Below are 15,631 nucleotides of genomic sequence, written 5' to 3'. Positions count from 1 at the left end.
ATTTTGTTCACGCTCCATGCTAGCAGGATAGGGGGTGATTCATTGCCAAACTACAGAGCCTGAATGTAAAAGGTCCTTGTAGCAGGTGAGTGACGCATGCACACCTCACGGCGTACCCTGCGTTACGGCCACTGTTGTCACCGCCTCAGGGTTTAGAGTCTCTGTGGCAGGGATCACCCCCAGTTAACTGTCCCACGCCGTACTGAAGGCATACCCACGTGCTGAAATGCACGACTTCATCTTTATATTCAGCTCTACTATATTTTGATGCGGGATGGGAACTGGCTTTGCGAAGTAAGATTATGTCACTGTGAAAAATCTTCTGCTCACCTGCGTTTACTGTCCTGTATCGGTCATGAGCTGTATTTTCTGAAAATAAAGTGCATAAAATTCTCCAGGTTTTTTCAGCAAAGAACATTCAAAATTAAAGAAGAACTAACTCCCCAGGCAGCTGTTTTCAGTGTCCACATTTTGGAGACACTAACAACATTTTCAAATAGCTTCAGCAGTCCCCCTAAAGGTCGCTGTTTGGCCTCCTCTGTTCTTTGCAGATCTGCGTAACAGTTTAAAAAGTAGAAATGGTATGGTGCTGTTCAGCCTTTAAATCAAATATTTTACAACTTTAGAAAAAGCTTTTATTCATGAATGAATGTTCCTCCACAGTATTCCTCCATTACTTCCCTGGTAAATGACAGCCAAACAGTAACTATTTGATGAATAGCCTGCTAATGTTCCATATATATTTTAGTAAATATGACATATGACAAATCCTCACAAATTAAGTGACTGAATTTTCAGTATGTATCACCCTTTGTTAGTTACACAGCTAATGAGAAAACAAATAGGTAAACATAAATAAAGCATTAGTCTGACATTCAGTTTACTATTCTAATTATCAATATGTATAGCTGACAAATTACTTTTTCAGCACTAAATTTGGTATGGTCAGCAAGTCAAATAATATCTTTTAAGAAAAAAAGTAATGCCATAAGGAAGATAAGTCAAAGGTAACAATTATTGTCACTGTAGGTGTCTCTAAGTCGGCCCAGAGGTCCTTTGTGTTACCTTTAGAAATGTCTCATGATGTGAACTTTGAAAAGCCTTAACTTGGTAAAATGGACACCTTTTAAAATTACCCATTTATCTAAATAAGCATATATTTGTGCAGGAGCGAATGTCATACAGATTCTAGTAGACACTAGATTATAACAGATTTTGCATATTACACTAGAAAAAATACAAAATTTTCTTCTGTGTTTCAGATGTCTCTTGAAATTACTGGAATTACATCAAAGATGTCACATGTGAGAACAGCTTCTCTGGTGTCTGTCATTGCAGAAGCAAACAGTCAGATGGAGAGTAGGGCAACAAATGCTTCAAATAAGGAAATTAATATTCAGTGGTACATTCCTTCTCTGGCAAAGCCATCAAACGATACAGAGACTAAGGTATAACTACACCAAAGCAGTTCCTTAGGTATTGGAACAAATAAGGTCTTATTTCCAATGAATATTTGTGCTACGACTGATTAGCTTTTTAATTGAATTATACATATGCTGATTGGCAAGCTGGACAGCAGGGAGCTGTATATTTACTGTGCTGCAAACCTGCTACACAGGACAAACAGAACGCCCCGACAGTTTTTTGGTGGCAGGCCAAAGAAATACTTTGTTCACCATATAGAGCTTCCAGGCCATGTTGTATTCATGCCTGTTGCAGGTCCTTGATGTCTTTAAGATCTCCACTCTGTTAGGTTTGCTCAGAGCTGACCAATACATTCAAACAATACTGTTTGGTGGGAGGCTGTTGGAAAAGCAGATGCATGTATACAGGAAAAATGGGATTTTGTAAACTTCATTTCCCTAAGAAATCAGACGAAATATGAAAGATGAGAGAGATTGGAGAGTTGCAGGAAAGCAAGAGATTAGGACATGGAATTTGTTTTATTTTTAAACAAGGGAACAGCAGGTTCGTGGGTAAAAGTTCTGCTACTGCAATAGAAATCCATGATCTCCAAACTTTTTGGCATAGCAGATCAGTGTCAAAATTTCCACTAGACCCTTTTCATCTCTATTAGTGAGCTGATAGAAGCCCTGTGAAGTTAGTGCAAATAATTGTACTTTTGAATATAGTTTTGCAGGTTACTTTAGCATGACTTTACAGATCATTAGAGATCCAGAGACAACTCTTGAAAACAACTAATATGTGAATACTATATTCTTGACATTCTCCATGTAGTCAAAATATTCAGCTACCGCTAGGAAGCACATTTTCAATCATAATAGCAAATTATTTCAGTGAAAGGTGAGAATATTCTATTTCATTTTCTTGTGCTCTTACATTGATACAGCTTTATTAGATGGGTGAGTTATGTGCACTTCATGCATTTAAATCTAGTATGATGACAGCCAATTTAGCAAATTTATAGCAAATTTAACTAATTATATATAGCAAATATATATAGCAAATATAACTAATTACATAGGGCCTTTGGAAATTCAGTAAAAGCTCTGTGTTCAGCCTACCTGAAGTTGGAACTTTGGACATGAGCATAAGTGGGATTGATTGACCAGGATCAGGACAACACTGGGATTTTGATGGTGACTCTATAGGGTATAATTAATTTTCAAACCTGTGTAAATTATATCCATAATTAAATTACTTTAAAACCTATAAAAACTGAGTATAGTACAAATTCATGAGGCCACACTCCCCCCTTTTTTGAGAGTCAGTTATTTAAGTCTTCATCAGTACACTGTATTTGATAGTCGTTATAATCTAGTATCACTGAAATAGCTCAGGTCTACTATAGCATACTGCATTATAGCTTACCCATTCCATCTCTTTCACAGGTTTTGCTGCTTTATGCTTATAATACAAAGCCTGTCAAGATTAGCAACATCAAGATTTTCAGTTCAATGTCTATGTTTTCAGGCCACTTGTGGATTCCGTTGGCTAGGTAAATAATTATTGACTTTATGCTGTTATTTCATGCTATATTAAAGATCAGTCAACCATTTAGGATGAGAGAAAATAAAGTACAAAATATCAAAGAACTGTAAATCTTTAAAAGTATTCATTTTTGCTTTTCAGAAATTTTTCACTATAAAAACTGTAAGATGTTGTGCACAGCATTAAACCCATCCAAACATATGCCTTTTCAGTACATTAGCATTTTAGTTTTGATTCTTAAAGAACTGAGTAACACACGCTGATTATATTACACTGGCGTAGCAACGTAAGAAAATGCTAGCAAATCTAAGAAGGAGTCCCAGCAGTTATTCCCGTTCTCTCACTGGATCAGCTGCTTTCTCCATCCCATATTACAACTCTGAGCATGCAAGAATTTTTCTCAGTTGTAGCCCCAGACTCAGCCCTTCATTTTACATCCTATGGTGTTTTTCATCACTTCTTCCTTGTCATTCATCTAGTCTCAGGATTTTTGGAACTGCTGAGCAGGTGGAGGGGAAGGAATAGCGGGCCAAGAAGAGTTGCAGCCCCTGCCACCCTTGTCCTGGTTGGATGAGAAAAATCTTTTCTTAGAGAGGCATGCTTAAAATACTGCTTACCATTTTTAGTGCAAGAAGCAAATGCATTCCGTATTTTCACTTTCTTTAATGGAAAACATATTTTGTAAAATTATGAGATCAGTCTTGAAAAAGAAAATGTAGAACTTAATCAATATGTAATAAAAGCTAGGTCAGTTTAATTATGTCCTGGGAACAACAAATATTGTTGTTTTATAAGAGCAATAATGAAAAAAATCTTGTCTTCTTGCAGAGTTATTTCTTTACAGAAGAAATTATCTAATCTGAAGCAGCAAGTTGAAATGTTGATGCAAAGTTCTAAAAGCTTGTCTTCAGCTTCAGAACCTACAAGTTTTCTTGAAGAAAGTGGAACTTTGAAAAAAATTCCTTCAATAAAAACCAAAATTAATGTTGCAAAAGTGCATCTTGATGAAAAAACAGAAGTAAGTGAGAACAGTTCTGCTCTTAAATATGTCTGACTTGATTTAAGATGTCTGTTTTGGGTAAATAAATGACATGTAACTTGGAAGGCAGACATAAAAGATTAAACTTCCCTCAACCTTTTCAAGAAATGTTGAAATATTTTCACTTTTCATTTAATATTTAACTTTTTCTTTGCCTTATATATTGCTTGTCGCTTTACAAAAATATCAGGCATCTTCAGCCTTCCACTTGAAAAATAAAGGCTACACCTTCAGGTACATAGATTTGAAAACTGATGCCTAATTTATAGTAATCTACATCTGAAAATGCTTGGTAGAGTGCTAAATTAGCATGGTGATCAACCCAAAAGTGCTTTTTAAAAATCAGTTACACATCTTCAATGCAAAATGGGCAGTGATGGTTTCTGAAACAAGAACCTTCTAATAACATTATTGAGAGAGGACTAAAACTGGCAGTGAATTTATTTTCATTTTCTCTACGCCACCTTCCTCTTGTCTTTCTATTAGCAAGGCTGAATATGGTCCGCAACCAAATAACTCCCCCCACATACGCACACAAAAGAGGTAATTTCAGAATTTTCCATGTGGTCTGTTTGAGATAATGTCATTGGAATAGAATGTTGCCACAGCATAACTGCTGCTTGATAAATGCCAAGGCAAAATAGACGTTTATTTTCAAAGTGGGAGACATTTATCATGTGACAGGATTCTCTTTATATCTATTATATGAAATGATTAATGATGTAGAGGCTGTCATTTTGTCTGATGGATGCTGTGAAATAGTGACAATTGTGCACTGTGCCATTATTACGAGGCTGTATTTTGACCAGCTTGGAGAACAAATGATGTTTTGGCCAATCACAGTGTTTTCAGGAGGGTAGACAGAGCTGTCCTTTAGTGGGTGGTTCTGATTACCTGAAGGGTTTTGCTCAAACTTTCATTAATATATGTCAGTAATTGGAAAAACAATGTTTAGAATACTAACAAGATTAACGTGCTATGCATTATACATGTATAAATATCATCCTGTCAAGAGTGTTTGTTTATAATGTCTTCAGTAAACATGTAGCAAAAGTGTGCTCACTCACTGGATTTAATACCTGAGCCAGGGGCAATTTTGCCTCAGTAGAAGCTGCAAGGTTTGGGCTCTTGTGTTTGTACAGCAAACACAACTATTTGTGCTGCAGAAAATTTATATTCATCAGCTAAGGTTTATTTTGCTGTGAATTCAATTAGAATAACCTCAAACTTGATTGTTCTGAAAAATTTTGTAGAGCTAAGCCATCTATTAGCTTATCAGAGGGGATTGATAGTACAGCATTGGTTTTTTCTTGTTTTATACCATTAGGAAATGGCTAAATGGTGTTTATCTGAAGTCAAAGCACTGCTGTCTGTTGTTCCAGCTCTGTCCTTGCCATTAACTGAGGTATGCTGTTCTCATTAATAGTAAAAATCTGTTTTCTAAAAGAAAACAATTGTTCAGTTAAACTGAAACATGTATTATACCACTAGGTATCTTCCCATTTTTTTCCTCATACATCGTTGGGCTTTCTGTTTGGGTTTTATTTTTTCATCTTTACAAATAAAACACAAATGTGCATGATTACAAACTGTGAATATCTTCACTGTTCATTAGAATCACCTTATTATACATACAAAAATGTTTTAAAAATGAATCTCACTCACAATGGGTTCATCTCGGTTATCTGCCATTCTCTGGTCATTGTTTACACAGACTCCGGTGAATTTCCACGGTGCAATCGCCAGATGCAATTTCCTTCCATCCCTGTGTTTTTACAGTTATTCAGGCTTTCCTTCTATTTTCTTTAGCTTTCTCTGCCTTGCCCATGACATGTCCTGAGAGATAGCATGCCATTTTTTTGTCCATGCTGTTGTGTTCAACTTGTTACCCAGTTGTAGCCAGTATCCCAGAGGAGACGATGGGAACCGGCCCATAGCAGGCCGCAGTACTCTTCAGGGTTCTCGGCCACCCGAGGGGGATCAGGAAAGGACCACAGCTGCCAGGGCTCAAGGAACTCCAAGGAAGATTTTGGAATCCACCGTAACGTATAACTCCCCCCCATTAATCCTCAAATATCTTGCCTGTAATTGTTCACAATGGAATAATGGATAAGGCATCCACTGTACTCTTCTTTTCCAGTCAGGTAGCTCTTCCTCCCAGAACAGAATCCCGAGTTTTATCTGGGACCGGTTTGGCTAGTGGCCTGTTATAGAAGAGGTTATCTGTAATGCTGTCCTGTGCGTCCTGCAGTCTGGTACCTAGGAGTACATACTTCCCTTTTATACATCTTGCACCATCCTTGCCACCCCTTGTTAGCCGTCCTGAAGGTCTCTCTCATATGACTCCCAGACCTTCATATCACCCAATCTGGCTTTATCAATGCATCAGAATACATACACGTTCATTCTGCAAATCCCTACTTTTCACAGTCCCACTGAAATATCTTCCATGGTAGAGAGATTTGACAGATACCTAGGGAAAGGTACAGCCGAGCTTTCATAGAATCACGTGGACCTCCTGGACCTGTTTTATATTCTCGTGAATTCCTCTTCACTTTGCCTGCTTCTTTTTGTGGGTCTACGATGAAAGTGAGGGAGCAGATTTAAGGGTGTCCTTCCAGTAAGAATATGATGTTAACTGCTCTGTTTTGTTCTGGCTAAATGCCATAACAAGCTAAAATGTTTCAACAGGTGGAACAATGGGGTTTTCATCACAAAGTTTCAGGCAGAGACTTCAAACTAAGATCCTATTAGATATGGCAGATTTGGTTGAGCAAGTGAAGCTTAATCCTTCAAGACGCTGAGTATCTTCATTCTTTTCTGAAGCCAGCAGAACTTGTAGTGTCCAGCACTTCATGACATATTGCATATTTCTAAGTAGTATTTCCAAACTTTCAAATAAGTTGTACGTGTGCATTACCCAGTCTCCTTGTCTAGAGGTGGAAAGCTCCGAGTGGGACTTACGTATACCATAGGGTAGTACATTCCCTTTGTTTTCAAGCATGCAGGAGAAAGCAGCAGATACATTGCTTATATGTAGTGTTACATAATTTTTCCCCACCACACACTTTTTTGTTGCTCGTCTTCTTGTAAATTAATTGGACAAAGTCAGTTCTCATTTGTGGTATTTGTTTTCTTATTCTCTGAGCTGTCACACTTTTAACTCCTATCATGTTTCCAGCTTCTCTCCTTTGATTCTCTTTTTTCTGTTCACATGTCTTACAGTGCTTTTGATTCAGCACTGAATTATATTTCTAAGTGGAAAAAGTGCATTTGTATTGAATTATTCATTTAAAATTATTTGACTGTTCATGTTTTAAGAATAAAAACTGATCAGCTGCCTTTGTTTTTAAAGCTCTTCAATGAATAGCTATGTTCTTGAGGGAGATAATAAAGCATAGTCTTTGGGAGATCCAATCTTAAATGTTAAAAGTAAATTTATAAATAAAATAATTGCATTAAAAATTAACCTCCCTAGATAGCCTGTTCCAAGCTTCTCTTCCCTTAGTTAGTTTTTCTTAATCTCTAAATCAGCTAAATAGTTCTTTTCCATGTCCAATGGACATAAAGACCAGTTCATCATTGCCCTCATTTTCACCTTTTAGTTAGCTCAATTCTTTCAACTTCTCATCTTAGGAAAAGCTTTCCAAGTTACTAATTGTTCCTGCTGCTCTTCTCTGATATCTGTATTTTACCTACAGATGATCAGGGTAAACTTTGTGAGCAAGACTGTTCACAGAAATCTCCTCCCCTTTATCCTGTTTTACTAGTTTCCTGCAAGAGATGTCATTAACCACAAATTTATATTGAAGCAATGAGTATTTCTAAATTATTCATTGGTTGTAGGTCAGAAATCTGGCTTTAATATGGAGCTATTTGTATATATGTACTTTTTGGTACCTGTAAGCTTAATAAAGTTATTTATTTGGGGTTTTTTTTCCTTTTTTTTTTCAGATCCCGTTTGATGTTACTTTGCAATCAATAGCAAGTTTGAAAGATATGTTTGATCCTGCAAATGGATGTATAATAACTGAAGAAAGTCTCTTCAATTGGATCATTTCTCTGTTTCACTAAATTCTATTTTTGCAATAACTTAATCAGTTGCTGAGTGCTATAGATTTAGACTTAAGTTCTGGTGTTAATCAACCAACCTCATTAATCACACCAGGATTTGGCTCCTAATGTGTTTTATTATTTTAATTTTTAGCTTATTTCTAATTATAAAAAAATTAATAGTTTTTAAAATGAAAATACACTTTTAGGAACTAAATGTATTAAAAATAGTTTCTTAATAAGAGGATTAAAATTTTGATTTATTCAATCATCTATAATTAAGTGAGTTTGTTGGGGGTTTTCTAGCTTTTCAATAATTTCTTGTTGTTCAGAAAAGCTGAATAAGCTTGTAACCTTCTAGCATCTGCTAATAGATACTGCTGTTCCCCGAAGTTTTGTTCTCATCAGCAATTTTTTAATTGCTTTTGCAGTTATCAAAAGTTGTTTTTTTTTCTGAGGTTGGGAAATTTTTTTGGCCTAAAATCATCACTGAGTTTGTTCTTTTACACTTTTATTTGGAAACTAGCATATCAGACTTTTCTATCTTTTGTTAAAGAAAAACACATCACGGTTTGTTGAGGGTGAAAACGATCATTCAGATGTCTCCATAATTTCAAAGCATTTTTCTGGGGGTGGCGCAGGAAGCCATTTTAAAAAATAAAATGGTTCCATATAGAACATTTTTGGACATCATTCTAAAATGCTAACAAAACCTCTATTTATGTTGTTAATGCTGTAAATATTGAAGTGCTGAAGAAACCTGATGAGTCCTAACAACAGCCACCTGAGGCAATATGCTTGTCCGGTGTTAGAGATGGGGAATTTGACACGAAAAAGTGCGTGAGTTGCACAAGGCCGCACGAGAGAGTGCTGACGGCCCTTTGGTTTTGCTCACATCACAAGGCCAGGCGCTTCCTCGCCAGTCACAGTAATTTGTTTGCAACAAACAGCAAAAAAACCCAGGACGTTTGGGCGGGAGCCTCTGAGACTTGGCCTATCCCTAGCTATGCTTCTGTGTAGCCATGAAAATTCAGGACTAATAGTAACCATTCTTGGGTTCAGTTTCTGAGAAAAATAAACAACTGGGGTGAAACGCCAGCCCCTTTCACTAGAGTCAGGCTCTCCCTGTGCTGTAGCCTGGTGGTAAAACGATAAAATATTTTGAGCTGTTTGGAAATTGCAGCTTTACCTTGGCTTGTGCTTTTCAGAGAAATGTTACCTGGTTGAGTGAAGTTTCTTCTATGGAGGGGGAGAGAGAGAGGGAGGTAAAAGATTCAGCATAATGAGCATCTCAAATGTGATCAGTAACAGGAAGAAATAGGGTGAGGTTTTCTGCTATTTTTCTTTATTCCTATAAAAGAAAGAAGACTGGATGTATTTGTGTAGCTTTTTAAAAGCTGAGCTCTTTTTTATTTTGTGTAGCCTTTTCTGGAATGCTGTAGATTAGCAGGAAAATTAGAAGGATTATGAAACAATGATAAAAAGAAAGTAAAAACTGAGTAATTGATAGGGAAGATATTTTTGCAAGATAATTTTAAAACTGAGTTAGAATGGTTATTTAACTCAACGGCCTAACGGCAAGTTTGGAGGAGATATTCCTTAGCATTAATCTTTTGATTAAAAGAATTTATTGCTCTGCAATTCTTCAAAAAGTGGGAAACATAAAAATTGACATTACTCATTTTTCTTTTACAAGGAACAAGTAGAAAATTGCAGGTTTTTTCGGAAAAGCTATCCAGTCTTTCCTTGTGCTTTGTAAAAAGTATAAACCCTTTTCTCTTTGGGGTCACCTTGATGATTATCATAGGACTTTTGTGCAGCTTAATCAATATTTGTAAAACACTCTATAGCATCAGCTGAAAATGGAAGTAAAGTTCTATTAAAGACGAGGTGTTTCTTCAGTGCTGCCAGTCTGGACCTTGTTATAATTCCTATACTTGAAAGAGAAATATTAAATAAAATCCTTTACATATGCATTGAAAATATGTTGCACTCTCTAAGATATTTTTGTTGAAACAAAAATATTATCCTACCATTTCCTTTAACACAGCGCAGTAAGATAATAACATTGAAATGTTGACCTCACTGTATCCATAGCAGCAGATTTTACTCTCATAAACACAGGATTAATTATTCAATGCAGGTTTTAGAAGAAAACATTGGAGAAAACATTATTCTTTTAGCATATAATTAAACTCCTTAGTTAAAATCTGCTTGTAAGGAAGGAAGCTCATATCTAAACGTCTCCAGTAATTGCACAGAAAAGAAGTATAAAGCTAATTGCGAAGTAAATTGCTTCTTGTTTTATCTATTGTAGTAGTTTGGGTGGGTTTTTCCTTAGCAATGCATGCAGACTAAAGCTTTCAATACGTGAGACTAGAATAAATGTGTCAGCACCACGCTCAATTAAATTTGTAGAGAATACTTGTCTGTGTCACCATCTCCAAAATAAAAAAGGAAGAGGGGAAAAGCACTTTCTTTGATTTCCCAGTCTGAAGTGTAAGGGGAGGGCCCTCCTGCTATGTGAAGGTCTGCTCTGTGATCTGCCCCCTACAACACTGCCGAAGGGCTACTTACCGCCTCGACAGCTTTGAACCACTGGCATGTTTACCAATTCTTTTCAAATTTTAACTGAAATATTTCTCCATTCCACATCTGTGAAAGGAACGGGTAGTGTTTCCCTATCTGATAAGTTGTGGGATGGGGCAAGGAGAGAGAGCGAGCGCGCGCTGCGAGGACAAATTGAAAGGATTCTGAAATGAATGACATTTTATCTTCAGTGCATCCCCTGGGTGAGGGACAAGAAGGATCCTGCACGGGCTAAAGAGCAGTAAAAAAGGGTGGTTGGTTTGTTTGGTTTTTTAAATTCCTTTGGTATTGTCTGTTCTGTGAACTGAATGAAGTAAGCGTCCTGAGAACAAAACCAGCTTCTGGTCCTGTAATTAATTACTGCATCATCAAGAATGTGCTAGGGCTCAAACTGAAACTGAACAGGGAGCTTAATGTTGGCAGGTCTGAATGGGTTTTAGAATACTTCATTTTTTCAAATACTGTTTCAATATAGTTTTAAGTTATATTGCTGCCTTGATAGAGAGTTGTATATTCAAGGCATTCACCAGATTTGTCTCATGCCTACAAATATATAGCAACCTGAAATTATTTCTGGTTAAATTAATTTTATGATGTGGAAATTAGTAATTTCACACAGATTTATTCAATTGTATGTGATTGGTTTTTAAATTCCACTACAGCTCCAATTCACGCTCATTTTTTGTTGGCCTAAGTATATTTATCCAGTTTTTGGATGACATTGGTCTAACAAAATAGTCCTAGTAATTAGCCTCACTATGCCTCAGTTCTTTATCTGAAGATAACAGTAACCCCCTCATCAGTGAGGGATTTGAAGTTTTCTGCATCAACATTTGGAAAATATTTTCAGATCCTTGAATGAAAGAGGCAGGGAATTTAGGTTATTATTCAGTTGAGACACAATGTAAAAGGGATAGTCATTTGTTTCCAAATCCATTTTCAGTGAAATCCAAGAAGAAAGATTTTTAAAAAGAATAATGATGGAACTAGAATTAATTGTTGGAATTACAGGCTAATATGCTGAACTAATTAAGCCAGCAAAGAGTTCCATTTATGTTTGCCAAAGATTTTATTTGAGTTAAAGATACTGAGTACATCATCAAATGAGAGAAGTGAAAATATGAAGCATAGGTTAATCTTTAAAATAGAGTGGGTGAAAGGGTCCAGATGCAAGTGCTGAAGTCAAATATTTACCACTGCAATTTAATTTTCCACTGTGAAACCCCAGAGATAATTAGAATTATTCTCATTTATCTCCCATGTCAGCATGATTTAGGATTCCACTTAACGTGCAAAGAAAAAAAAGTACGTGTTGAAGCGAATTACACCAAAAAAATCTCCGTGTCACACAGTGGAAAACCAGAATACGCTACATAAGAAATCATCACAAGGTGACGGATCCGGCTCTATAGTCTATCTGGGCTGTTCTCAGGACAGCTCTGTGGAGGGTGAACCTCTGTAAAGAGCCAGTTCACCTTCAGGGCTGGTTTCGCTCCTGGCCAGACACCCAGCACTGAACATTTCGGCAGCCACCAAAAAATAACAATGTCCTGGGCAAAGCTCCTGGATCCTTGGCAGTCGTGTGTTCTCCACGCCGAGGCCTGGGGGGGTCGGCATAGGAGCCTCTGCGGTGGGTTCTCCACGTGGGAGAACTGCAAGTGCCTGATGGCTCTCACGGCTGCTCTGCAACGCGGGAGCAGAATGAGGTCCGTGCTTCACGCTTCGCACCTTGCTTCATGGATACTGGCGTCATATAGCTAGAATATGGCAGAGCTAGAGGTAAACATCAAGATTCCATTTATCCTATAAAATTACTGTATACATTTTATTATCATACAACATGTAGTGTATTAATTAGCGCTGTTACGTTCTTACGATTCCACTACCAAGTGGAATAATACCAACTATTTCAAAACTGATTTAAAGAACAATTATAACCGTGAAGAAATGTAGGCTGTTTTTTCCCCAGCGTCCTGACTGGGCTTATCCCCCAGGAACTCTGCGGCTCATCCTTCAGAACCTCGTGTCACTGCTGCTACACTGAAAACCTTTTTTATGGGCAAAGAGGAAATCAATGTAAGTTTAAAGCCAAAAATTTATTAGTAGAATTGAAATCTTAGCCTAATCCAAGAGTCACTATTAATCCAGGTCTAATTATTATGGGAAAAGAAAGAATACTTCTATGCAGAAAAAGTTTAAATTATAATAATAGTAATACAGTTAAAGTGATTATATAAATTGTTACTATTTTCACTCTTGTTCACCTGTATAATGCTCACACTTCTGCTCCCCTGGGTCTGAAGGTCAGTGGTTTCAGGCTTGTGTGTGTGAGGAGCTGCTAGGGAAAGTCATCACATCTGGAGTCATGGGCCAGGAAGAATATGATGTTTTCTTCTCCCTCACTCTAGGATCAATTTGGGGTAATTTTCATATGTTTAACACACTTTTATATCTTGCTCTTTCTTCGTGGGTTTGCAGTTCCATATTACACCTAAATCCAATCTATATGGTGTTTTACGTATGTTAGGTACTTGGTTTTAGTTCTCTTTGTCACCCATGAAAACTGTTTTTGTCCAGCACCAGCTCTGCGAATCTTTAACTGCCGGTGAGTCATTTATAGCCGTGAGGTCTCCAGCGCTGGGGATGTGCCCCATCCCTTCTCATCCCACGCCCGTACTCCTCTGCTGCCTCCTCAGCCTCCACTTCTTGACGCCTCTGCTGTCCTGCCCAGACTGCATTTCTCTACGTTGCATCATTATGTCAGTTGTGAGGCAACCACCGTTTTTTTTTCTTCTCAGTGGTAGGAAATTGATTGGAATTTTTAATCTGTTTTAAAATCTGAATGTGCATGTAGCAATAAGCTTGATGAAAGGAGTGCATCCTGCACTTGGAAGATGGAAATTGTTATTACCTGGTGGAGGGCTGTACAAAATCATTAGTCACAGGCTGTATATTTGGCTGAGGTTCCCAGAGATGGGCCGATTCTCCTCATTTGGAAAGCTCTGTGGAGAGGATTTCCCTTCCACCTGCAAGGCAGTTTCCCTCCAAACCAGATCTGTCTGTCTCAGGTGTGAGGGAACTTTCTCAGGGAGATTGTTTCACAGCCTTGCACAGTTGCTTGGAAAGCCCTGCCTTGTGCAGGCGGCCTTCCTCCTCTTCAGCGGCAGCACCGCTCTAAGAATTGGGCTAAGACTAAGACGAAGAACCGCTTTAAGAATTGGGCTTCTTGCTGCAGTCCTTTCCGCAAAGGTGATACAACCAAGATGTCCCAGTGGTTTCTTATAAATACCAAGAAGAAACACAGCACAGTCACTGGCATAAAAAAACACCAATAAAGGTCCTAGCAGCAGGAAAAACTGATTTAATTGAGGGGGTGTCAGAGAACGAAGCAAAAAAATGCTGGTCGTGTTTACTTAAAAACCTGAAAATTTCAAATTGCTCAGCTTCAAGGCTTGAGGGCTTGGAAGGCAGGTACTCGCCTTCCTGTCTGTAAACACAGTTACGCTCCACAGTGAGGAGATAAAGAAAAAAGCCAGAGGATGTTGCTACGGGAAAGAAAAAGCTTTTGATTCTATGTACTGAAGGTAGAACAGAGTATTGGCCTTAGAAGTGACACATGATTGGTCTAAAAGCAATTTAGGACAATAAAGTGGAGTGGGGGATAGAAGACTTGTAGGAATGCTGTAGATCCCGTAAGGCTCAGGTATCTGAGAAGACAGGTGATAAATGATATATAACATGACTAATGATTGGTTAATGAGGATGAATAGATGCAATAAAGACACGATCCTCATTGCTGTAGGGAAATAATAATGGCATTTTGTATAACAGTGACGTGAGTTTCTTTCCTGATTCTGAGTTCACTTATACAGACTAGAAATGAAATGAACCTGGAGAATCCAAACTCCATCTGCAAAGGAAAGTGAAGGGGGCATTTCAGACCTACCGATTCTGAGGCTACATAAGGGAAAGACTCATTTGAAACCAGGTCTCTACCGAAACAGTTTTGCTACAGTTTTCACATCAAATATCCCTTTACAGACAATCTTTTACTAAATAATTTTCTACTTAGGTTTAGAAAGCAGAGGCGGTGAAAATACATACTACCTTTGAGGAAGTGCTAGCTTTTGTTTCACCAGATGAGAATTTAAAAAAACCCCTTTTTTCTGTAAAATTGGGCATGACCCAAACAACAGCTCTATTCCAAGCCAGGACACAGATGCAACAATTCTGTGTGACTTGATGTTACTGGAAGTAAGCACAAAGGGTGTAAGGGGGTGTGTTACAAGTGGGTATGTTGTTAACACAAAGTCTGTAATTAAAAACGGACTTGAGCTGACAGGTACAGATCAGGGGCTTGCTTCTCAGTCCGGGATGTGTTTATCGCTATTCTTTATTATGATCTGTCCCCAAGATGTCCCAGGGAAGAACAAGGACTGGCCCAGCTGTGCTGGGTGCTCTTTACTGAAAACACAGCCCTTTCTCCAAGTTGACCATTTAAAACGCGGCAGGTCCCGGACCCGGCGCCCCTCAAAACCAACCTATCGCGGGGAGCACGATCGATTCCTTAACCCGTGGCTGGCGTCAGCTTCTCCCCGGCGGTTTCCAGGCGGTGCTCTGGGGCCGGTGTCCCCTCAACCCCCACCCCCGACACGATCCCCTCTCCCCAGAGGCCCCGAGCGGGCGGCACACGCTGACCAGCCAGACCTCCAGGTCCGGCACTCCGGGCCCCCTCAGACACCCACACTCGGTCCAGACCCTCAGCCGGGCCCGCCCGGGCAAAGGCAAAGCCTCCGCCGGGGTGTGCCGGCCGGCCGGCCGCCGCTCCCCGGGGCTGTCGCCTCAGAACCGGGCGACACCGCAGGGAACGGCCCGAAAGGCGGGAACGGCGCGCGCTCCCGCCCCCCCCCCCCCCTTCCTTCCGGGCCACCGTAGACGCCGCGGGGGGTGGACGCGAAGGCGCGCGCGCGGGGGCTGTTGGGACGGGTGGCGAAGTTG

At 38.9% G+C, this 15,631-nt stretch overlaps 1 protein-coding gene across 1 annotated transcript in view; it reads left to right on the top strand.

The window, feature by feature from the left end:
- CFAP54 (cilia and flagella associated protein 54) overlaps positions 1-8,161 on the top strand; it is a 116,291-nt gene extending 108,130 nt beyond the window's left edge. Inside the window, exons 65-69 of the mRNA XM_030003187.1 lie at positions 1,263-1,448; positions 2,853-2,959; positions 3,781-3,970; positions 5,319-5,396; positions 7,946-8,161. Of these exons, the coding sequence (XP_029859047.1) occupies positions 1,263-1,448; positions 2,853-2,959; positions 3,781-3,970; positions 5,319-5,396; positions 7,946-8,065 (681 nt within the window). The 3' untranslated portion in view covers positions 8,066-8,161. The remainder of the gene's footprint in view (positions 1-1,262; positions 1,449-2,852; positions 2,960-3,780; positions 3,971-5,318; positions 5,397-7,945) is intronic.
- Positions 8,162-15,631: the final 7,470 nt, after the last annotated feature.

Source organism: Aquila chrysaetos, chromosome 26 (assembly GCF_900496995.4).
Source record: "Aquila chrysaetos chrysaetos chromosome 26, bAquChr1.4, whole genome shotgun sequence".
NCBI classification, from domain to species: domain Eukaryota; kingdom Metazoa; phylum Chordata; class Aves; order Accipitriformes; family Accipitridae; genus Aquila; species Aquila chrysaetos.
The sequence above is the reverse complement of the archived record's forward strand: the minus strand, read 5'-3'. Positions and strand labels throughout refer to the sequence as shown.